Raw genomic sequence first — 26,006 nt, forward strand, 5'->3', positions numbered from 1 at the left:
CAAACATCATCATTGTGAAGATTCACAAAAGTTTTACAATACTATTATATATTTTATAATACTAGTGGGAAGTAGAATAATTTATTTCATAACTGTTTAACATATTTTTTAAAGAAAAATAAAACTAAGTGACGCGTCACTATTTCCACATCACCCACCTTGAAAAAAACAAGCGTCAAGCAGATAAAAATCTTCACACAACTAAAGAACTAATTCTACTTTATTTCTCTTTACACAATGTATATTGTTTAGAATTTTTTTCTTAACAGCTTTTAAAGCATCAATTTAATAGGCTAAGACGATTTGTTAAAGCGCTCGTCTTATTTTGATAAGGTTATCACAAAAAGAAAAGTATGTACGTACACTATAGAACGCTCTCACGTGTTTTATGTTATCCTGGTACGTTGACCCTTGAATCCCATAAATCCTTTTTGGTTTTCTATATGGTATTAAGTGGCTGAGTCAGTCTCGCTTCGTAGCTTAGTTTTAACGTCAATTAACTTTTTTTGTACGAGTTTTATTATTTTAAGTATGAAATTTTTGTTTTTGACGCCAGTCGGAAAGAAGTGTGTGATTGCAAACACTACTGGTTGTGTGGGTTTGATCCTTACTCGGGGAAATATAATAAAGGCCGGCAACGCACCTGTAGCTCCTCTGGTGTTGCACGAGATCGTGGGTGTTGGTGATCACTTGCCATCAGATGACCCTTATTCTCGTTTCCGTTGTCTTTTTCCATAAAAAAAATATATTTATTTAAATTTATAACTTCATTTCTTCGCTCTGGTGTTGAAGCATATCGTTGCGTTTAGATAAGCCACTCAACACGCAATACCTCCAGAATTCGGCGGATCATGGGGAACACCATGTTCTCACACTGTTCTCTATTTTAATATATTAATGAAAATAACATATATAATAAATGTTATCATAACGGTGTTCTATGTTATCATGTCGTTGGTTCTCCCTTGGTGGTCCTAAGCTGAGTAAGATTGATGGTATGTTGGTACCGTCTATCGTAGACAGTAGACAGAAGAAAGAGGATTTATTTTTATTTGTTTTCAAATGTTTTAATTTTACTATTAGTGTTTTAATTATTTTGAGCTTATAAAATTCTTTGCTCTGGTAATAAGGTTAAGCGTGGCGTTCAGTTACACCGCTTAACAAGAAATGTTTTGAAAAATTGCCAAAAATGAGGAATCGGAGTGGCTTCCTCTGCCTAACCTGGTAAATGTGGCACATATCGTGCAGCTAAAATAAATCAAATCAGTTTCACGCTGTTTTCCGCTCTCAGCAGTGTGTTTAGCGGAATTCAACACCGGGATTTTCCTTGGTGCTAGGGTGAAGAAATAAGAATAAAAATTCATTCCCTTGAGTGGGTATAGAACTCACAACCATCACGTTACAGCCACACTCTCGTGTTCCTGCGCCTCGAAGGCCTCGAATTCAAAAAACGAAATATATACCATTAAAGAAAATATTCTCTAGCTCTAAAACAAAATATTATCACGTAATTTATTTATCACAGTAGTTGTCTGACATTCACGTGTCTTTTATAAATTCAGGCGTCTAAATAACAATGTAGTGAAGGCGGAATACAAATTAGCTGATACAAATATTTCATGTTATATTCGAACAAGAAGGAGAGGCTTTCGTTGACGATTGTGGGTTCGTTCCCCTCTCTCGTTCTGGTAGACAAAACGCGGTGCTAAGCTCCGCTACTCAATACGTGATTCCGGAATCGGGTGGCTTACTTGAGAGTGAATCTGGTTTTATATTATCACGTAAGCTGTTGTGTTTTGTATATATATTTTTAAGCTGTGTTCGGGATATATCCGCACTTAGCAGGGTAGGCAGAGGGGAAATGAGAGTTAAGAGCTAAGACACTGACAACGGGCAACGGAAATATTAAATATTATTCTCCGTGATGGGGGACTCGAACCCATGACGTGTCGCGTTAGCACGTAGCACAGTAGCACGCTGACCCTGCGCCACGACGGCCTCCTCATCGTATTCATAATCATCTTATAATTATTTAACACTAGCGGCCCGCCCGCGGTTTCACCCGCGTGAACTATGTTATTATTAATTTCTGTCTCCATGACTACGTCCTAGTGACGTCTATTCAAAATTTGAGACTCCTAGCATTTGTAGTAACGAAGTTTCATACAAACTTTCGACCCCAAAAATAACCCCTTAGAAGTCGAATATTGCAAATTCCCATCTTAGCGAGCACCTACGTCCTATAAATAACTCTTATGCAAAATTTGAGATTCCTAGCACTTTTAGTTTCTGAGATTTCGTGATGAGTGAGTGACCTTTCGATTTTATATATATAGACAATAAATTTGATTATATTTATTGTAAAAGTATATTTATTAAAAGACCATATCATATTTTGTTTATAATATAGCGTGTAAAGAATTATATTTGGGAGAGAGAAATGCATGTATCCTTTTGACAATTATTTACATTCCTTTCGAGCTTTCCGATTCGAGACGGCTGGTCCCCATTTGATACGATTGTTCAAATACTTACCGGTATTCTCATGTTATGATCCTTAATCAATATAAAACTATTAAGTATTTTGTTTTCGTCTCATGGCTTATCCCGGATGTAGTAGGTTAGACTGAGTAATGTAATATTCGACCAAATTCAAGACATTGGAACGAAGAATTGGACGGAACTTAACGCCGCACTATATTCTTTATTAAATGAAAATCATTAGCCACTAGTAAAATATGCACAATACATCGTAATAGGAGAAAAACGATTTACAACTTATCGTTTTCATTCTTGTCCACAACGAATCCATCATTTTACCTTTCAAAATACTGTATATATATTTAAAATATTATGTTTTTAGCATTATCAAAATGATTCGTACCTACACTCTCTTTAAAAGTAATATTTTTTTAATCTTATTTTTTGTTATTAGCTGTAAGCTTCCCTGGGATAATCGTGCACGGGTAGAGCTCGTCAGAATATTTATATATTTGTTTATTCCTCCGATATGTTAAGGCACAATTTGGGGAACGTTGTGCCTTAACACTGAATTCCCTCTGTTCAGAATACGGAAAAAATGTGTGAATATGAAAAAAGGAACGGAGAATCTTACCACTTAATCTGTCCAATTTGTGGAAAAACTTGAATATTAAAAATATAATTTAAAGTACTTGATCAGTGTTAACGTATACAAATCTAACCACATGTTATTAAATCATTATCGCCGGTAATACTTTAACACGTTTACAACGCAGTCATTATAGCTATTAGAATTTACATATACTCGTAGTATACCATTACAATGTAATGGACTCTAATATATTAGCAGTATGTGATATAAGAAATGTGAAAATTAAATATCACTTATAAGATGCATTTATTTATTTATTTTGTAATTTAACAATTGTTTTCTCAATGAACTTGGTCTATGGTGGCAAAGTTGTAACTAATTCGCTCTTATAGTTTGGTTGTGAGTTAAAATTTGGCGTAGTAAAGGATTTGTGAAGATGAAACCTTATGAAAAAAAATCACGTTGTATTAAAGCCCGAGTGGGATCGAACCATACCGTTGCATATCTACGTGCAACGATGACGTGAAATGATTGGAAAAAACTTTTTTAAAGGAGAACCGGGTATTTTTTTATATTGTAGATTAGCAGCATCATCGACATTATTTCCTCATACACAAAATTCTTCAAGTTTTTCTCTAGCTTATAAAAAATACACATAACAAACTTCTTCTTTTTCTTCCTCCTGGCATTAATCCCGGCGTATGTTGCTAGAGTCTGTCTGCCTGACCTAACCTACTCCACTCTGCACGATCTGTAACGTGAAAAAATACACATAACAAACATACAGAAAAAATCCTGTGAATGGAAGAAATACAATAATCACCAACATTCCGACATATTTAAAATCAAAACGAGTTAAACATATTTTAAATGGTAACAAAGATTATTTAATGTGTTTACTAATTACACGATGCAAGTAGAAATGCAATGGGATGCTGACCTCTCTGATAAGCGCTCATTGAACCTATAGTTGTACGTTGTTGTTTAATTGTTTATTTATTTGTATTTATATAATTATATCTATATACAAAATTATTTTAATTGTATCTTTATATACATTTTTTACATTTTTATCGTTGTTATCAAATGAGACTGATGCAGCTTCAAGCTTTTTTCCGTACATTTTTGTATGTAGAAATTTTATTAATATGATTCAATTTTGTTTGCTAAGGTGAATGTAGGAAAATCCAAAATATTTTAAGATATTAATAAGTTAATTTAATTTAGGCCAGTCGTGGCGCACGGGCAGAAAGTGTGACTGTAAGTGCGACAGGTTGTGGGTTCGATTACCATTTATCATATCTACCATTATTCTTATACCATATTTTAACATTTATCACATTTATTTACATCATTTTATTCGCTATGGTGTCGAGGCTTTGCCAGCATAAATGGGGAATGGAAAGTCTTAAAAATGAGATTCCCTCTTCGTACACAGCTGAGTGCGGGATGCAGCGTGAAGCTAAAAAATAACAATTTTTTAATGATATGTCCATATTATAACATACCTGGTACCAGGATCACTTTATAAAACTGAAAAATAATAATAAAAGATACACATAATTCTATATTTCAGTATAAATTTAATAAAAAACTAGTGATTGGTTTGAGGTAAATATAAGCTGAATGTCAATTATTGGGTACAACAGGATATTGGAACCAAGAGTTTCTAATCTCTTAGAAACAATACAACAAACTTTGATTACTAACATTATCTGTGGTTAAATAATTATTATAGAAACAATATTAGTTCATCACAAGAGGTCAAATATTTATAGTGAGGATGACTGTTCTGTTATTTAATACTATTTCTGACTGACTGTTCTATTCCTATTATGAAAAGTTAAGTTAAAGAAAGAAACAGAATGTATGTATATAATAATTACTTTTAGATTCCCACTGTCTGCCACATAGCAAGGTAGGCAGAGGGAGAGCAGTGTAAGGACACTTAAGTCACTGCCAAATTTTCAAGACATTTTGTATTGAATTGTGGGACTCAACTTCTTGCTGTTTTCAATCAATTTCACTGAGTGAGAATCGACAACAGTCAGGCTTTGCGTCACTGAGCTACAATGTCCTTCTACTTCCAATATAAATAATATACAAATAATTAATTTGAAACAGATATACGTAAATTTGTTAGATATGAATGAGACGATAAAACTATGATAATAGAATAATTTAATATTATTATTGAGGATGACTCTATTGTTACTAATACTACTCTATTGTTTAAACAAAGAATTATATAATACTCTTATTATAATGAAGTCACCGAATGGTACAGATTAATTGACAACAGAGACTTACAATAACTGATATAAATATTCCAGAAATTTAGAATTTGAAGCTTTGCGAGTATTTTCAAAACTGACGTTTACGTGGCGCAGGGGCAAAAAGTGTTAGTAGCAGAAAGGAGTGTTTTAAACTTAATATTAGGTTCCCTACCTTGTTATGTGGGATACAGTGTAAAGCTAAAAAAATATGAATATAAAAATGTTTAAATAAAAGTAGTACTTATATATTACAATCATAAAACATTTATTTTTTTTTACATTTGGTCCCTGTTTTTTAGTTTAAAGTAGGTATATCGATTTCAATACGCTATTTGATTGTAATTGTGTTTTTTTCTCAACCAAAACACATTACTCTACGCATTAAGAATTTAAATTGGGTCAGGAGCATCACTTATGGTAGATACACATAATAGATGCGTTTAAATTACATACGTATTCATTAGCGACACGGTCTGGTGGGTTTGGGATTTTTGGGAGTCCATACATTGTCTATGGCATAGATACTAAGTATTTATGGAAATTCCATGAAACCTAAATTTTTTTACAGCTTAGCTAAGCTAAGTGGCTAAGCGCGAATCGAACTCGTCCACCGAGGCTTCCATAGCAGTTCCAGGATTAAAAGTCAACAGGAAGTACCATTTGTAAAACTTGATAAACTCCAAAATTTGGAGGAAAGTGGGGAACGGGGTGTCTTAACACTAGATTCCCTCTGCCTACTTTGCCGTTACCGTTTTGTTTATGTAATACTTACAAATTTTCACATTTCAGATAAAAATCTGTTCAGATAAAATTCTTTTCTCTGTATTATAAGCTCTCACTTTTTGCCAAATTTCTTAAATGTACGTCCATGATAAATACCCTAAATCTTGATTACGCGGCGAATTTCATACAAAATGTATGAAAATTGATGCGGAAATGGTCGTATGTTTTTATAAATGTGATCAAAAAATATGAGGGACACTTGTGTCCCGCTAGCTTGTCATATTTTAACTACGAGTATGTAAAAAATATGTTATATTATTCACCTTACTTTATCAGGCTGGATAAATATTAAAATATAAAACACAAAATACATTTGAATTAGGTAACTAGATTGGAAGATACGTATTTTATCGCAATGATTAATTGGGGATTTAACATAAATATATTATATATTATTAAAATATATTATATATATTTTGTAAATAATCTATTGTCACCTTTGAGTACATATAATTAAATTGTAATCGATCGCTGCTAGGAAGGCATGTAAAAACTCCATTATTGGGGATATTTCTCAATGTAATAGAACATCCAACTGCCTCATTTGGGCAATAAGCTGGTGGTCATGAGCAAAGAGGTATTAATGTCATATACCAGTACCATAAACGCATACAATTCAACACCCAGGGATCTTGTTTAATCATATAAGGAGGTCTCATGAGGTTCTTCTATTTAGACAGATCGCAAAAGTGATTCAAATTAGTAAAGAAATAGTTGTGAAGTTTTAGCGGGCGTAGTTGTAAGCGGATCACTAGTCTATATATATAAAAGGACTTGTCCTCACTGACTGAGGACACGCACGCACAGCCGTAACCGCTGTGCGTAGAAACGTGAAATTTGGGCAGATGTTTACTTTGTATGGATCTTTTTTAAAACGACACCGATTTTTATAAAATTTGAAATTTAGATTTTTAAAAGTATTTAATTGAATTGTCCCCATAAGGGTGTAAATAAGGGGTTGAAAGTTTGTGTGGAAAAATCTTTAAATCGCCACTAATTTTTATAAAATTTGAAATTTATCCTCTTAAAAATATTTTATTAAACACATGTTTCATGGTTTATTAGAATTCACCCGTAAATAAGCAAGCGAAGCTGCGCGCGTCCGCTAGTATATTATATAATTAAATTAAATTAAATTACATTATTAAATAATTAAATAACGTAATCAAGGAACTTGATAACGTTATCACTAGTCACTATTTACATAATTAACTGGATAATGGTGACTTGCGGTAATTACAAAATCTCAATCTCTGTGAATGATATCACAATCAATTCTCTATCTGATGCTTTGTATAAAAGAAATATGAAACCTGATCCAAGTTATAGTCTGCTTCGCTGACACCATGAAACTAGCATTAGTACTTCTCTCTTTCACGGCGTTGGCTGCCGCCGCCGAAATTTCAGACTATAACCCTGCTTATGGATACCTCAGAAGAATTGGTGTTCCTGCAGCCGACAGAATTCGTGCACGTGAAGAAGAATATTTGAAAAATCCCCTGTCACGAATTTTTAATGGCGCCCCTGCAATACTTGGACAATTCCCTTACCAGGTAAGCTAATAAATCCTACTTTACGATATTTTACACATTCTCAATTATTACTTATATTATTATTTTTTTGATACTTCAAACCCATTAGGACACCTAGTACCCCACTTACCGCCAAGTTCTTTAGGCATTACGTGTTTAGTTGTGGGAATTGAACCCACAATCGGTCGGTCGTATATATATATATATATATATATATATAGATCTATATATATAAAAGGATATGTTCCCACTGACTGAGGTAAGGTGCACGCACAGCCGTAACTGTTGATAATAGCGTAGCGTTTGGCGCTCCGTTCTATCTAACTATCCCGCAGGGATAGAGCGTGAAGTTAAGTTAAGTTAAGCCACCGATTTTTATAAAATTTGAAATTCAGTCTTAAAAAAAATTCATTGAACACCTGTTACACGATCTATTAGAATTTACCTCCTAAACTGAAAATTATTTCATAAATATATTTAATAAATATTCACAAGATTCAAGCGGGCGAAGCCGCCACGGTCCACTACTTACTTATAATAATATTATTAGATTATAAGATTATTGATAAATAGACGATTATTTCATATTTAATTATGAAATTTTTGTTAAATTACTTACTGGACTGGGTATAATATTTTCTTTATTTATATATAAATTATTTATATGAATGTAAATGTTTATATTTTTAATAATTGTTTTATTTAATAATCAGTTTCATGCTGTATCCCGCACACAGGAGGGTAGGCAGAGGGAACCTAGTGTTACGACACTCCGTTCCTCATTTGCTTTTGCTTTTGTGCCAAAGCGAAAAAATAAAAATATATATTATATATATTAATAATAATAAAATAAATATATATTAATAATAATTCGAGTCCTTCCGAGTGGGAATGGAATCGGAATCTGTCGTGGTGTATATAAGAAATATCAATAATTTTAAATGTTTTTACCAATATTACGATATAATTCAAAATCTTTGTAATGTGTGAATATGTGCATTACTTATAAATATATTTATGTATAGTTTTTATTTAAAATTTAAATTATATTTTATTTAAATTATTTTCAGGCTGGCTTAATTATTACAATTCCATCCCAACAAGCGGTATGTGGAGCTATCTTAGTAAAGAACAATCGCCTTCTAACTGCTGCTCACTGCTGGAATGATGGCGAAACTGATGCACTTTCGCTTACAGTTGTTCTTGGATCAGTAACTTTATTCACAGGTGGTACCAGAATTCAAACAAGCGATGTTGAGGTACACCCCAACTGGACACCATTGGGCATTCTTAACGATATCGCCATGATTCGTATAAATCCTGTTGCATTTTCCAGTACGTTTAAAAAAAATAAAGAAAAATTACAAATTATGTATATATAAGTAGGTATATTTAAATGTCTTTTTTTCAATATTTCAGATATTATTAGCCCCGTTGTTTTGCCTAGTGGATCACAAGTAAGTGAGTTATTTGATGGTGAAACAGCTATTGCATCTGGTTTTGGAGGAATTGGAAGTGAGTTTAATTTACATTATTAAAAATTATTATATAAGACATTGTTCATTTATTAACTTTACCGCCTTTTATGCGTGTTTATATATACATATAATTAAAGTATATAAATAATTGACCCAGAAAAGGCGGTCTTATCACCAATCATCGATATATTACAGACAACCTTTGAGATATATTTGATAGTAAATAATAAATATACATAAATAACATACTAAAAATCCTAATACATAAGTATACCTATTGTTTTATATGCATATTTTCTTTTTGTAAGAATGTATAATTTATATTTCATACAAAATATATTCATCATAATTAAACATTTTGTATAACTTCAACCCAAATTAAAACTATGCCTCACATTTCAGATGTCGGTATTGCACCCAATCAGTTCCTTAGTTTTGCCAACGTGAACGTAATTTCCAACTCTCAGTGCTGGTTAAGTTTCCCGTTCGTGATTCAGCCAAGCAACATTTGTACAGCATCGTCACCCAGTCCTTGTGGCGGCGACTCTGGTGGTCCACTCGTTGTTCAGAGAAATGGTGCTCCTTTACTTGTAAGTTCTTTTCGTTACTAGAAGACTTATATTAAGTAAAACATTGTTAATAATTATTTCTTAACTTTACTTAGTAGCTTGATTTTCTCTTTATAAAAAATTAACAATAGTAACAAATTATTATAGTAATAACATTTATAAATTTTAGATCGGAATCGTTTCTTTCGGACTCCATCCTCGCCAAGGAGGTTGCGAAATCGGCTATCCTGCTGTGTATGTCAGAGTTACGTCTTTTTTGAGCTTCATTGAGAGATATCTTTAAACAGATTTTTTTATGAAATAAAATATTTATATCTAATATATATATTATTTTTATACCCAATCCTACTTGATATTGATATTATACCCAACTTGATATTTCATTGCCATAAATAAATACTTGCAATCAGGAAAGGAGACAAAGAAGTTGACATTTTTCGACTATCTCATCATAGAGGTTTTGTGAAATGTTATTAATATCATATCTAAACTAAGTAAAATAATAAAAATAAGTGACATAACACTAGGTGATATGTCTACCCCTGGTGATAGGGAGAAGTTTCAAATTCAAAGTAAAAAATACATATATTATGTCCATACAAGAACCATATAGTAAATAATATTGTTTTTATATTACAGTTCTATTATCTTAATATGTAATGATAGAACTGATAACAGAATAATTTGATATTATTATTGAGGACAAAATGGTCTATTAGGGTTAACAAAGAAAATATAATAACGAAGTCAACGAATGGAACAGATAAATTGACACGGGAAGAACAATTTATATAACTTGGCAAATTTAAGTTTGTGGGCATATACATTAATGTATGTTGTATGAAAAAAATAATTATTAACAAAAAAAAAACTGACTTCAAACAACGAACAAAAAAGTGAAACATAATTTTACAAAGATTTTATAATTTTGAAGTCGGTGTCAAGCTAATGCTACAACAACCTTTCTAGAATATCAAATTACTAAGCCTGTTTGTTTTACTTGGCATCGACTTCAAATAATGGTAATCGAGTGGTGGTGGTGGTGGTCAACGAATGGTAGTGGTTGTCCTACGTGAACATCCTTTTTTTTGAAGTTGGTTAAAAAGAAATGCAACGATGTGGAATCTCAATCTGACATCAATTTTTACAATGTTTATATCCTTGTAACTATTACAGTATAATTAAATTTTTACCAAAAATTAAATTTTCACTAAACTATACTGGAAGTAAAAAAATATCAATATAATCCCTTCAAATAAAAAAATATCATCGGAATCGACTGGCGTGATATTGAGTTATTCGTACATTTGTAGCACACATACCTAATGCAAATTTAAGACTTATGTGGTTTTCTCACAGATGCCATTGCCAACCGGATTACCTGAACGAATTTCACCAAACTATCCTTTCAAATAAAAAAAAACATTAAAATCGGTTCACGCAGTCAAAAAACAAAAAAAAAAATACAGCTGAATTGATAACCTCCTTTTCTTACAGAAGTCGGTTAATGAATTACAAATATAAGTTTGTAACGATTTTTAACAGAGTTCTGTAAGAAAAGGAAGCTATCAATTCGACTGTATTTTTTATTGTGAAATGCCTATAAATTGTTAGTTTTCGGATGGTTTCTTTTATCTGTATTATAAATTCTGTCTTTGTGCCAAAGTGCCTTATAGTTTTTGGTTCCGTGGCAAATTTCATATAAAATGCAGCAAAATCAATGGATAAATACTCTTAGGCTTAGCGCGCACTGGTAACTTTTGTCACGGTGACAATAAATTTTTTGTCACTCACATGTCATCATACTTTTCTCCACTGCGCGCACTTGCGATGAGTGACGAAATTTTTTACAATTGATAAAATGGATCTCGAAGAGATGGTTGTCTGTGCACTTATATTAAGAAATAGAAAAAAAAGCAAATGTAGAAAATGTTGGCTTTCAACTTTTCATTTGTCTTAGAGCAATGGCCTCAACTCAATTTCGTCAATCTGTATTGTCATTGTCTATTTCATCTTCATAAAAACACACGTTTTGCCTTGGTGATGAACTTGACGCCATTCTTGAAATAAAAATTCGGTGCTGCAATGCAACACGCTGCTGTTTCATGTTTATGCGGAAGACGACTAATATGGAAACCGCAAGGGCGAGGTGACATTTAGTTGCTAATGCGCGCACGGGCATACAAATCTATGGACGCGGTGACAGTTGCGTCACGGGCGTGTTGCCGGCCTCCGCGGACAAAAAGTCACCAAATTGTCACGTATCCAAATGCGCGCACCTTCATTTAGTGTAATGTACACGGTGACAGTCACGCAACAGTCACGGTGACAAAAATCACTAGTGCGCGCTATACCTTATCTTTTAATAAATATGATTAAAAACATATGATAGACACTTCTGTGCCGCTAGCTTGTCACATTATTACTAAGTAACTAAAAAATATATTTAATAATACCCCATTTCCCCCCCTCACTTTATCAGGTATCTATAAATATTAAAATACTTCTCAAAAATTTTAATTAAAGATTTGGGTTAGGTAATTGGATTTGAAAATATGTAAGTATTTTATCACAAAGATTAATTGGGGTTTTTACCCAAATATAATCGGCTATGAAATAGGTAAATGTAAAAATTTATTTTGTATGTTAATATTAACTTTGTTAAGAATATACAGCAAACGCCCCATCTATGGAAAACTGTAAATTTAAACACAAGAATAATCTAAAAAGTAATATTATTTTTTTCCCTAGCGGGGTAGTCAGAGACAACGGAGCGCCAAACGCTACGGTATCTGCATAGCTTTTTCGCCTCGTCCACACCACTTTTCATACATTCATTCCCGGGGGTCCTCATGCTTTTTACGTTACTTTCCTCCAGTATCTTTGATACTGTGTTTTCGAAGATCAACCAAGGTCTCTCCCTACCTCTCTTACCGTTCACTTTTCCATCATAAATCTTTTTTGCCATTCTTTCTTCACTCATTTGTACGACGTGCCCAAGCCAGCTGATGTTTTTCTTGACACAATTTTCACTGTGACATCCTCCACATCATTCATCTTTCTTTCATTCTTCTTCTGTAATAACAACGTTTTGCTAAGGTGGTAACTACATTGTGTATGGCCAAACTTATAGCTGTGCTGATGTTTCACCGTCTCATCAATGCAGCCAAGGCGTCGTTAACACTGTTACCAGTAGCAATACGCTTTTCCATATCCATTTCGTATCTTCCCTCTCTACTAAACATACTTCCCAAATATATCACTTCTTCTATCTTACTATTTACATTGACCTTGCAATTCATCCTTTCTTCATTTCTCAATAGTTTATATCGTTTTAAAAATGTATTTATTATTACCAGCTCCAAGTATGTGTACGTGTATAAAACTGTAATCGATCGCTGTCAGAAAGACATTTGACAAAATCTATTATTGGGGACATTTACCAGTGTAGTGGAACCCAATGTATGGAACGATGATTTTTAAAATTTTTACTTGTTCGTCAGTTTGTCTGTTTATCTTCGTGTTTGTGTACATCTCAGGAATGGCATAACCTAAATAATATTTGTTTCAGTAAAATTAGTTCACAATAACAACGCTAAATTACTATACGCAAACTATTTGGTTCGAACAATTTTCTTATTTAATTAAAATGGGTAATTGTTTTATAGAATTGGTTGAAATTTTAGTTTTCGATTACAAATTTTGTTTTTAAGCTGATGATGTTAGAATACAAAAGTAATTGAAATTACTAAATAAATAGTTTTGTATAATTAAAGCAATATATTTTTCGTCTTATGATATAGAATGTTATGATAAATGGGTTAGGTTTATGACCAAGAAACAAAATAGAAAACAAAACAAAATATAATGGGCTTAATTACGATGAGTTGCGATAATCATAAAATCTCAATTTCTGTGATTGATATCATAATCAATTTTCTATCTGATGCTTTGTATAAAGGAAATGTGAATCCTGTTCAAAGTTATAGTCTGCAGCGCTGCCACCATGAAAGTAGCATTAGTACTTCTGTCTGTCACGGCATTGGCTGCCGCCGCCGAAATTTCAGATTATAACCCTGCTTATGGATACCTGGATATATGGAGAATTGGTGTTCCTGCAGCCAACAGAATTCGTGCACGTGAAGAAGAATATTTGAAAAATCCCTTTTCACGAATTTTCAATGGCGCCCCTGCAATACTTGGACAATTCCCTTACTAGGTAACGAATTCAGGAGGCAAAATGTATTATTCAACTCCACTTCGAACACAACGCCACTTTTTTTGTGTTAATTTAATAGAACTAATTTTAACATCCAATATTACCATTTATATCAAACAAAACATTTTTTAAGTTTATTTTTCACGATTGTAATTACTCTGCAACGGATTTTAATGTAGTTTTTTTAAAAGATGGAGTGATTTAAGAGGAAGGTAGGAAGGTACGAGTATATACATATAATAACGTCCATTACATAGTAGAGAAATTCTTTTATTTTTGAGGTTTCTAATGTGATATAGTGAGTAATTAAATTTATCGCTTACATTTCAAAGATTTATCTGATACTGTACACTTTGAAAAGGTCTACAGAATAGTAGCGGCACGATACTCGCGATAGTATATAATTTTTGTCATTTACTTTTTACGAGAAATAATGGGTAGATCTCGAAGCTGGCGAAGCCGCGAGCGGATCACTAGTTAAAAATAAAACATAAAAAATCTGGACCAGAAGGTTCGGATCAGTCCGTGGCGCAGATTGGAAGTGCTATACTAAGTTCACTACGGCTTACGACGTTTATCTTTCAAACATGGCGTTGACATCCGCCACACAGCATGAAATATCTCTGTTTGAATAAAATATTTTTTTAAATGAATATTTCCATTTCTTCGCCCCGGTATCGAAGCAAAATGCGGCGTTGTGTTCCGCCACTTAACGCTAGGTTATATATTATAGATAATTTACTTTAATTTTAATTATCTATTGCTATATTTTCAGGCTGGCATAATTATAACAGTTCCCTTTGAAACAGCGGTATGTGGAGCTGTCTTAGTTAAGAATAATCGCCTTCTAACCGCTGCACACTGCTGGAGTGATGGCAAAGACCATGCAATTTCGCTTACAGTTGTTCTTAGATCAGTAACTATATTCACAGGTGGTACCAGAATTCAGACAAGCGATGTTGAGGTACACCCCGACTGGACACCTCTGGATATACTCAATGATATCGCCGTCGTTCGTCTACCTTCACCCGTCACACTTTTCAGTACGTTTTAAAAAATAAAAAAAAATAAACGGATAATATAACTGGGTATATATTTAAATGTATTTATTAACATATTTCAGAAATTATGAACCTCGCTGTTTTGCCTAGTCGATCACAAGTAAGCGAGTTATTTGTAGGTGAAACGGCTATTGCATCAGGTTTTGGAGGAGTTGGAAGTAAGTTTAATTTTCAGTTGTATATGCACATTCCTTTTTTATAGAAAAAATAAATTTAATATAAAATGTATTCGTCATTGTTAAATATATTGTGTCAAGTTCAACTCAAATTAAAAATATGCCTCATATTTCAGATATCCCCGTTGCACCCAATCAATTCCTTAGTTTTGCCAACGTGAATGTAATTTCCAATGCAGAGTGCTGGTTAAGTTTCCCGTTCATGGTTCAGCCAAGCAATATTTGTTCAGTGTCGTCATCCAGTCCTTGTGGCGGAGACTCTGGTGGTCCACTCGCTGTTCAGAGGAGCGGTTCTCCTTTACTTCTTAGTTCTTTTATTTATACAAGTTGATTTAAATCAATTAAAATAATATTAATAATTATTTCTTAACTTTACTTAGTAGCTTTTTTCTGTACAATAAATTAACAATAGTAACAAATTATTGCAACAATTGAAAATTTAACAATATTTATAAATTTTAATTTTAGATCGGAATCGTTTCTTTCGTACTCCATCCTAACGAAGGCGGTTGCGAAATCGGCTATCCTGTTGCGTATGTTAGAGTTATGTCTTTTTTGAGCTTCATTAAGAGATATATTTAAACAGTTTTTTTTATGAAATAAAATATTTTTTTTATATATACGTTTTTTAATATACCCATTCCAACTTGATATTAGATTGCCATAAATAAATAGTTGCAATGAGGATAGGAGACAAAGAAGCTGTCTAAATGTGTAGGAGTGACTAAGTAAAATAATAATTGTCGTTGCATACTTTAAAAGCGACCTTTGAATTGTGAAAAAACATTCTATCTTGATAGAATTAGGCATTCAGTTAAGCCTAGTGTCTTAAAAATAGGCTGAGTGTAGAGAATGAAGTGAAATAATACTAGGTGACCCTGGTGATACGAAGAAGTTTCAAATTCAAAGTAAAAAATACATATGTCCATCCAAGAACCATATAGTAAATAATATTGTTTTTATATTACAGGTCTATTATCGTAATATGTAATGATAGAACTGATAACAGAATAATTTGATATTATTATTGAGGACAAAATGGTTTATTATTATTAATAGCTCTATTAGCGTTAACAAAGAAAATATAATAACGAAGTCAACGAATGGAACAGATAAATTGACACGGGAAGAACAATTTATAAAACTTGGCAAACTTAAGTTTGTGGGCATATACATTAATTTTGTATGAAAAAAATATTTTTTAACAAAAACAAAAACCGACTTCAAACAACGAACTAAAAAGTAAAACATAATTTTACAAAGATTTTATAATTTTGAAGTCGGTGTCAAGCTAATGCTACAACAACCTTTCTAGAATATCAAATTACTAAGCCTGTTTGTTTTACTTGGCACCGACTTCAAATAATGGTAATCGAGTGGTGGTGGTGGTGGTCAACGAATGGTAGTGGTTGTCTTACGTGAACCTTCTTTTTTTTTTAAGTTAACTAAAAAGAAATGCAACAATGGGGAATCTCAATCTGACATCAATTTTCACAATGTTTTTCCTTACAGTATAATTAAATATTTACCAAAAATTGGAACCTAACCAAACTTTTATCAAACTATCCTTGAAGTGTATCCTTTCAAATAAAAAAATATAATGGAAATCGGTTGGCGTGATATTGAGTTATTCGTCCATTTGTGGCACACATGCCTAATGCAAATTTAAGACTTACGTGGTTTTCTCACAGATGTCATTGCCAACCGGATCCCATAATCAGAACCCAATCAAACTTTCACTAAACTATCCTTGAAGTGTCTTCTTTCAAATAAAAAATATCATCGGAATCAGTTAGCGTGATATCGAGTTATTCGTCCATTTGTGGCACACAAACCAAATTTAATCCTTATGTGATTTTCTTATAAATACCATTGTCAGAAATGGACCAAAAAAATATGGAACTACACGGGAAGCACTAGCTTTCAAATAAAAAAAACATCAAAATCTTAAGTTTTTCTGTTCTTAAGTTCGGAGGTAACAAACATAAAAAAAAAACAAAAAGAAATATAGTCGAATTGATAACTTCCTTTTCTTACAGAAGTCGATTAATATAAAACCTACAAATATAAGTTTGTAATGATTTTTAGCCGACTTTTGTAAGAAAAGGAGGTTATCAATTCGACTGTATTTTATATTATGAAATACCTATAAATTGTTACTTTTTGGATGTTTTCTTTTATCTGTACTATAAGTTCTATCTTTGTGCCGTAGTGCCTTATAGTTTTTGGTTCCGCGGCAAATTTCATTTAAAATGCAGCAAAATCAATGGATAAATACTCTTCAAAAATTTGAATTTGAATATGATAGACACTACTGTACCGCTAGCTTGTCACATTATTACTAAATAACTAAAAAATATATCATCTAAATATATCATATTTTATTAGGTATTGATAAATATTAAAATACGTCTGAAAAATTATAATTAAAGGTTTGGATTAGGTAATTGAGTTGGAAAATATATAAGTATTTTATCTCAAAGATTAATTGGGGTTTTTACTTAAATATAATCGGCTATGAAATAGGTAAATGTAAAAAACGTATTTTCGATGTTAATATTCACTTTGTTAAGAACATACAGAAAATTATTTTAGCAAATGCCCAATCTATAAAAACTGTAAATCTATACTAATATAATAAAGCGGAAGAGTTTGTTTGTTTGTTTGAACGCTAAGATCTCTGGATCTACTGGTCCGATTTACTTTGTTTTTGTTTTGTATGAAAGCTGCATTCTTCAGAAGTGCTATAGACTATATAATATTACATTACACATATATACTAATATATTGAAAGACTTTCTAATTTGACATGCAATTTATTCTGCCATGTTAATAACAACCGTCGCTACGCGACCGTCACCGCGACATTTTGACATTCATCCTTATGAAAGTAAATATTATAATAGTAACTTTTAGCATTTTATCTAGATTGAAATTATACGTTCTAATAAATAATTAAGGAGATATTACAGATTCCAAATGACCTAGCCTACGAGTGGTACCTATAGTATGACCGACGCAAACGGGCAGATGACTTTGATGGTTTTGTAAATTTTTATATATTTTCGAATTACTGTTAATTTTTATGTAATTATTTGCTGCTTATAATTAATTTATCTCAGTTCGGTTATCTATACCGATGTTATACACTTAAAATATTGAAATTTTAATCATTTGGGATTTTATTTAATATTGTTCGCAAAAATTATTAATTATTTAATATAGAAAAATGTTTAGTACGCGCGCTCGGCAAACTTTAGGTACTTTTTCTAATATTAGGAATTTCCTTTAGTTACTTTTACTTCTTTTGTTTGTTCTTTTCGGTTACTCAGATATTTTTTCTAATAATAAATCTCCACTTATTATTCTTTTTAAACTTATTTTCAATATTTAGGCTTATATTTTCTTACAAATTCTATTGAAAGCCGAAAATAATTTCATAAATATATTTAATAAATAATCGTATAGTTCAAGCGGGCGTAGCCGCGTCCGGGCCCACTAGTATTATAATAAATGGGTTAGGTATATGACCAAGAAACAAAATTTTAAAATTTAATTAACGGAAGTTGATACCGTTATCACTAGACTACCTACATGATGGGCTGGATAATGACGACTTGCGGTAATCACAAAATCTCAATCCCTGTTATTGATATCATAATCAAGTCTCTATCTCCTTGCTTTGTATAAAAGTAAAGTGAATCCTGATCAAAGTTATAGTCTGTGGCACTAACATCATGAAACTAGCATTAGTACTTCTCTCTTTCACGGCGTTGGCTGCCGCCGCCGAAATTTCAGATTATAACCCTGCTTATGGATACCTCAGAAGAATTGGTGTTCCTGCAGCTAACAGAATTCGTGCACGTGAAGAAGAATATTTGAAAAATCCCCTTTCACGAATTTTTAATGGCGCCCCTGCAATACTTGGACAATTCCCTTACCAGGTGAGCTGATAAATTCTACTTTACGATATTTTACACATTCCCAATTATTACTTTGATACTTATTTTTTTGATACTTAAAACCCATTAGGACACCTTGTCACATACCGCCAAGTTTTTTAGGCATTGCGTGTTTAGTTGTGGGAATTAAACCCACAATCTGTCGTGTTACACTTAGAGTCACACGCAGTCGGGAATCTATATATATAAAAGGACATGATCTCACTGACTGAGGTAAGACGCACGCACAGCCGCAACGCTGATAAAGCGTGAAGTTGAGTTAAGTTAAGCCGATTTAGCCTAGCGTTAACCGATTTTTATAAAATTTGAAATTCAGACTCTTAAAAAATATCATTGAACACGTGTTTCAAGGTCTATTATAATTTACCCCTAAACTGAAAATTATTTCATAAATATATTTAATAAATATTCGCATGATTCAAGCAGGCGAAGCCGCGACGGTCCACTAGTTATTTATAATAATATTATCTATATATATAAAATCGAAAGATCACTCACTCATCACGAAATCTCAGAAACTACATGTGCTAGGAATCGCAAATTTTGCTTAGGAGTTATTTCTAGGAAGCGTAGGTGCTCGCTAAGACGGGAATTTGCAATATTCGACTTTTAACGGGTTATTTTTGGGGTTGAAAGTTTCTATGAAACTTCGTTACCACCGTAATTTTAAATTTGTGCTACTAATCTTTTCAAGTATTTATTAAAATATATTTAAATGACTATTTTTAGATAGTTAAATGACTATTTTTAAACGGAAGAAATTAAAAATAAAAGCCTACCTACTAATAACTACTATAAAAAATATGTAACCAAATATATCGCGCTGAAATAATACATTCAACTCCAATTATCCAATACGTGCAAACGCATCTAAATATTCGTTGCTATAGAGGCAGGCGGGTTGTTTTTTCGAGCTTGTGGTTAATGCTGAAGAGGGTATTCTGTCCCTGATGAAAAGCAAGCAAGAAGTGGCTGCCTGTGAGGAAAATTAAATAGAATGCATCGGCCGGGAATCCAAGCCGGGCCGCCCGCGTGGCAGGCGAGCATTCTACCACTGAACCACCGATGCGTGCAAGGCAGGCGGGCGCGGCGGACGCGCTTGTATAAGCCGTTTCGCAAGGATTTTTTGATATTGTAACAACTTCTAAAGTACTTATTAAAATGAAAAACAGTAAAAGACAGTTTTGATCTACATTAAATGGCCAACGTAACTAATATACTAATTATATGCTGAGAGTAAGGGATAAGTAAAACAGGACTCGATACAGCTGAGGTGTCAACGGCGAGATGTGTCAACAATTAAATGCGTTTTTCTGCAAAACTATTCGCAATTTCAAAATAGTGTAAAAAGCAAATTTTATCTTCGTTTAACGTAGAAAATTAATAAAGTATTTTAAAGATAAAGATTAATACCATTATGAAAAATTTCCCTCACAATAAAAAATATATTGAAATTACAATTTTTAGACAGAAATATGACCACTACACGTTATCCTTAAAAGACAGTCCGCGACAGCATATTCGTAATATGCTGTCGCGGACTTTTTTATAGATCTTGTTAAGAGGAACAATACTCCAGTACATTATTTTCATGTAGTACTTACCATTAAAGCAGCGCATGCGCGAAAGTGTCTCAACGGGTAGGACTTTATACACATTTATCGTATTTATGTTAACTTACATAAGAATGTACAAATAATAAACTATATATAAACCTTCCCTGAGAAATACTCGACATAATGATGAAAACTGCATCAAAATCCGTTGGGTGGTTTAGAAGAAGAGTTAGAAAGTTCAGACAGACACGAAAAGCGACTTTGTTTTATAAGATATAGGATAGGATTATTTATAAGAGTGTTTTTCATACTGTATCCCGCTCACAACAGCGTAGGCAGAGGGAACCTAGTGTTACGACACTTCGTTCCTCATTTGCTTTTGCTTATGTGCCAAAGCGAAAAAATAAAAATATTAATAAATAATAATTCATTCCCTCGAGTGGGAATAGAATCGGAATCTGTCGTGGTGTATGTAGGAAACATCAATAATTTTAAATATTCATACCAATATTACGATATAACTCAAAATCTTTGTAATGTGTGTGCATTACTTAAAAATATATTTATGTATAGTTTTTATTTAAAATTTAAATTATATTTTATTTAAATTATTTTCAGGCTGGCTTAATTATTACAATTCCATTCGCACAAGCGGTATGTGGAGCTGTTTTAGTAAAGAACAATCGCCTTCTAACCGCTGCTCACTGCTGGAATGATGGCGACACTAATGCAATTTCGCTTACAGTTGTTCTTGGATCAGTAACTATATTCACAGGTGGTACCAGAATTCAAACAAGTGATGTTGAGGTACACCCCAACTGGTCACCATTGGGCGTTCTCAACGACATCGCCGTCATCCGTCTAGCATCACCTGTCGCACTATCCAGTACGTTTAACAAAAATAAAGAAAAAATTACGAATTATGTATATATAAGTAGGTATATTTAAATGTCTTTTTTTTTCAATATTTCAGATATTATTAACCTCGCTGTTTTGCCTAGTGGATCACAAGTAAGCGAGTTATTTGATGGTGAAACGGCTATTGCGTCTGGATTTGGAGGAATTGGAAGTGAGTTTAACTTACATTATTAAAAATTATTATATAAGACATAATATATTGACGCACAAAACGCCAATCAGCGATATATTCCAGACAACCTTTGGGATATATATGATAATAAATAATAAATAAACATACATAAATACATACTAAATCCTAATATGCATATTTGCTTTTTGTAGAAAAAAATATTTTACATGGAAAAATATGTGAAAATGTATTCTATATTATATTCATCATAATTAAACATTTTGTATAACTTCAACCCAAATTAAAACTATGCCTCACATTTCAGATGTCGGTATTGCACCCAATCAGTTCCTTAGTTTTGCCAACGTGAACGTAATTTCCAACTCTCAGTGCTGGTTAAGTTTCCCGTTCGTGATTCAGCCAAGCAACATTTGTACAGCATCGTCACCCAGTCCTTGTGGCGGCGACTCTGGTGGTCCACTCGTTGTTCAGAGAAATGGTGCTCCTTTACTTGTAAGTTCTTTTCGTTACTAGAAGACTTATATTAAGTAAAACATTGTTAATAATTATTTCTTAACTTTACTTAGTAGCTTGATTTTCTCTTTATAAAAAATAATAATAATAGTAACAAATTATTATAGTAATAATATTTATAAATTTTAGATCGGAATCGTTTCTTTCGGACTCCATCCTAACCAAGGAGGTTGCGAAATCGGCTATCCTGCTGTGTATGTCAGAGTTACGTCTTTTTTGAGCTTCATTCAGAAATATATTTAAACAGAACTTTTTTATGAATTAAAATATTTTTATTAAATATATGTTTTTTAATATACCCATTCCAACTTGATAATATTTTATTGCAATAAATAAATAGTTGCAATCAGGAAAGGAGACAAAGAAGTTTACATATTTCGACTATCTCATCATAGAGGTTTTGTGAAATTTTGTTACGAACTTTTTAAAATAACTTTATCTAAACGAAGTGTGAAAGTGGCTAGATCTTTAAAATTATTTTTTTGATTACAATGAGTTGACGCGACAAGAGTTACCAATTAATTCTCACATCAATATCTGTTAACAGAATAAATACGAAAAGTAATAAAAATGTACTCATGGTAAATTTATTTATTAACAATCACATTAATATAAGCGTGATACTGATACGACAAGATGTCTCATTTAATGTCTGTAGCTATATGTGTGTTTGTACCTGTACTTGTCCGTGCCCGACAATGCTAGATTAATATAAAGTATAAACTATTTAGTTGGACAAAATTGCTAGAGCATAATTTTTTTTAAGTTTAGATTTCACTGTACAGATTTTGTCTTTAAACTGATAGTGTTAGAAGAACGCGAAAGTAATTCAAATTAGTAAAGTAAATAATTGTGAAGTTCTAGCGGGTGAAGCTGCAAGCGGGTCGCTAGTACGTAATATAATTAAAACAATATATTTTTCGTCTTATGATATACAATTTCATGATATAAACGAATGTATGGGTTAGGTCCATGGCCAAAAAACGAAATTAAAAAATTTAATTATCGGAAGTTGATAACGTTATCACTAGACACTACCTACATGACGGGCTGGATAACGACGACTTGCGGTAATCACAAAATCTCAATCTCTGTGATTGATATCACAATCAATTCTCTATCTGATGCTTTGTATAAAAGAAATATGAAACCTGATCCAAGTTATAGTCTGCAGCGCTGCCACCATGAAAGTAGCATTAGTACTTCTCTGTTTCACGGCATTGGCTGCCGCCGCCGAAATTTCAGATTATAACCCTGCTTATGGATACATCACAAGAATTGGTGTTCCTGCAGCCAATAGAATTCGTGCACGTGAAGAAGAGTATTTAAAAAATCCCCTTTCACGAATTTTTAATGGCGCCCCTGCAATACTTGGGCAATTCCCTTACCAGGTAAGCTGATACGTTTTACTTTACGATGTTGTACTATATTACATTCAAGTATATATCGAATATTTGTCAAAGTTTAAGTGCTTAGTCTATTATTTTAATATTAATATGATTATGACAGTTTTTAAAAGACAATTCATATTCTCAATTATTATTAATATTGTTTTTTATGATACTCCAAACCCATTAGGACACGTTTACCCTCACTTATCGCCAAGTTCTTTAGGCATTACGTGTTTAGTTGAGTAACTTAACACCGCGCTTTGCCGCATTGCTCAGCGAGGAAACTAAAATATTATATATCCTCGCGTGGGAATTGAATCCACAATCTGTCGTGTCATATCACTCCTTGGTCACCTGCGTCACGACTGGCCTCAATTATTTATATCAATAGGTAATTGATAAGTAGATGATTATTTCATATTTAATTATGAAATTTTAGATAAATTACTTACCTGACAAAATAATCTTTAGTTTATAAGTACTCTTAAGAATAATTTCTGTACCTTCATGAATGTGAATATTTGAGTAAATTTCCTTTCCTCGAGTGGGGACCGAACCCACAACCAGTCGCTTTTGCAGCACACTTTATGCCCCTCGGCCACGACTGGCCTCCTATTTATTTAAATGTATATTTTCAATAATTCGCCCCGGTGCGGTGTCGAGGCGAAGTGCGGCGTTGTGTTCCGCTCAACACGCAATGTCTCCAGCATTTCGCGAAAAGTGGGAAACGGATTGTCTTAAAACTAGGTTATATATATACATTACATTAATTTTAATGATTTATTGTCATATTTTCAGGCTGGCATAATTATAAGAGTTCCATCCCAAACAGCGGTATGTGGAGGTGTCTTAGTTAATAACATTCGCGTTCTAACCGCTGCTCACTGCTGGAGTGATGGCGAAAACACTGCAATGTCGCTTACAATTGTTCTTGGATCAGTAACTATATTCTCTGGTGGTACCAGAATTCTAACAAGCGATGTTGAGGTACACCCCGACTGGACACTCAAGGGGATTCTCAATGATATCGCCGTCGTTCGTCTACCAATACCTGTCACACTTTCCAGTACGTTTAAAAAAATAAAGAAATATATACGGATAATATAACTGGATATAAATATTCAAATGTATTTATTAACATATTTCAGATATTATTAGCCCCGCTTTTTTGCCTAGTGGATCACAAGAAAGCGAGTTATTTGTAGGTGAAGCGGCTATTGCGTCTGGTTTTGGAGGAGTTGGAAGTAAGTTTAATGTTCAGTTTTATATGCACATTGCACATTCCTTTTTGTAGAAAAAAAAATAATTTACATGAAAAAAAATGTGACAAATTATAATTAATTTAATTTAATACAAAATGTATTCGTCATCATTAAATATATTGTGTCAAGTTCAACCCAAATTAAAACTATGCCTCATATTTCAGATATCCCCGTTGCACCCAATCAGTTCCTTAGTTTTGCCAACGTGAATGTAATTTCCAATGCAGAGTGCTGGTTAAGTTTCCCGTTCATGGTTCAGCCAAGCAATATTTGTTCAGTGTCGTCATCCAGTCCTTGTGGCGGAGACTCTGGTGGTCCACTCGTTGTTCAGAGGAATGGTTCTCCTTTACTTGTAAGTTTTTCTCTTTATACTAGAAGATTTAAATTGACGAAAATAATATTACTAATTATTTTTTAGCTTGACTTAAATAGCATTTTATTTCTTTATAATAAATTAATTATAGTACCAAATTATTACAGTAACAATATTTATATTTTTTAAATTTTAGATCGGAATCGTTTCTTTCGGACTCCATCCTGTTCAAGGAGGTTGCGAAATTGGCTATCCTGTTGCGTATGTTAGAGTTACATCTTTTTTGAGCTTCATTCAGAAATATATTTAAACATTGATTTCTCTATGGAATAAAATATCTTTATTATATATTTTTTTTAATGTACCTATCTTAACTTGATATTTCATAACAATAAATAAATTGTGACAATGGTGAAAGGAGACAAACAACTGTCACTAAAAAACAGACTATAACTAAATAGCCCTTTACCACTTTTAAAACGCTCATATTCTTTGAAATATGATAAAGAGATAATGTGTTTATACAAAGATTTATTACCGAGATAGTGGAGAAAGCACAGACAACATCTAAACGTATAAAGGGTTCCTTTTGTTAGATATACTCGTACATTTTGGCTGCGGAAGTGAATTCAATTAAATCTTTTGTATAATAATATGTGGTACTTTTACTGATTATTTGGTAATTTTATTATAATTAGTTCGTAGAAATAAATAAAGATATTAGGGTCATAATCAGAAAAGTGGACATTTTCGAATTCGTAACGTAACTGATAAGTAACAATACTGATAAT

At 32.6% G+C, this 26,006-nt stretch overlaps 2 protein-coding genes and 1 pseudogene across 3 annotated transcripts; all 3 read left to right on the forward strand.

The window, feature by feature from the left end:
- Nucleotides 1-7,437: 7,437 nt before the first annotated feature.
- Nucleotides 7,438-10,030, forward strand: LOC146533170 (epithelial serine protease-like; annotated as a pseudogene). The gene is made up of 4 exons (XR_014878665.1): nucleotides 7,438-7,685; nucleotides 8,735-9,179; nucleotides 9,545-9,732; nucleotides 9,881-10,030. The product of XR_014878665.1 is annotated as an epithelial serine protease-like (transcript).
- Nucleotides 10,031-13,717: 3,687 nt separating this feature from the next.
- LOC146533171 (epithelial serine protease-like) lies at nucleotides 13,718-15,498 on the forward strand. The gene is made up of 4 exons (XM_085196341.1): nucleotides 13,718-13,850; nucleotides 14,740-14,973; nucleotides 15,054-15,149; nucleotides 15,284-15,498. Exons 1-4 carry the CDS (start codon nucleotides 13,718-13,720, stop codon nucleotides 15,496-15,498), a joined length of 678 nt encoding a protein of 225 aa, XP_085052467.1.
- Nucleotides 15,499-18,902: 3,404 nt separating this feature from the next.
- Nucleotides 18,903-25,561, forward strand: LOC146533172 (epithelial serine protease-like). The gene is made up of 5 exons (XM_085196559.1): nucleotides 18,903-19,111; nucleotides 21,304-21,571; nucleotides 24,789-24,884; nucleotides 25,067-25,254; nucleotides 25,412-25,561. Exons 1-5 carry the CDS (start codon nucleotides 18,905-18,907, stop codon nucleotides 25,523-25,525), a joined length of 873 nt encoding a protein of 290 aa, XP_085052685.1. The 5' UTR covers nucleotides 18,903-18,904; the 3' UTR covers nucleotides 25,526-25,561.
- Nucleotides 25,562-26,006: the final 445 nt, after the last annotated feature.

The sequence above is a fragment of the Heliconius melpomene genome, chromosome 13 (genome assembly GCF_056956725.1).
Source record: "Heliconius melpomene rosina isolate 202511_hmr_F chromosome 13, ASM5695672v1, whole genome shotgun sequence".
Classification (NCBI taxonomy): domain Eukaryota; kingdom Metazoa; phylum Arthropoda; class Insecta; order Lepidoptera; family Nymphalidae; genus Heliconius; species Heliconius melpomene.

Bases quoted from the DNA above. Each gene is read 5' to 3' on its own strand.
- LOC146533172 (XM_085196559.1), top strand. From the start codon at position 18,905: ATGAAACTAGCATTAGTACTTCTCTCTTTCACGGCGTTGGCTGCCGCC. The intron at 19,112-21,303 runs GTGAGCTGATAA...AATTATTTTCAG, and splicing joins TTGGACAATTCCCTTACCAG to GCTGGCTTAATTATTACAAT. The intron at 21,572-24,788 runs GTACGTTTAACA...AACATATTTCAG, and splicing joins ATCACCTGTCGCACTATCCA to ATATTATTAGCCCCGCTTTT.
- LOC146533171 (XM_085196341.1), top strand. From the start codon at position 13,718: ATGAAAGTAGCATTAGTACTTCTGTCTGTCACGGCATTGGCTGCCGCC. The intron at 14,974-15,053 runs GTACGTTTTAAA...AACATATTTCAG, and splicing joins TTCACCCGTCACACTTTTCA to AAATTATGAACCTCGCTGTT. The intron at 15,150-15,283 runs GTAAGTTTAATT...CTCATATTTCAG, and splicing joins AGGTTTTGGAGGAGTTGGAA to ATATCCCCGTTGCACCCAAT.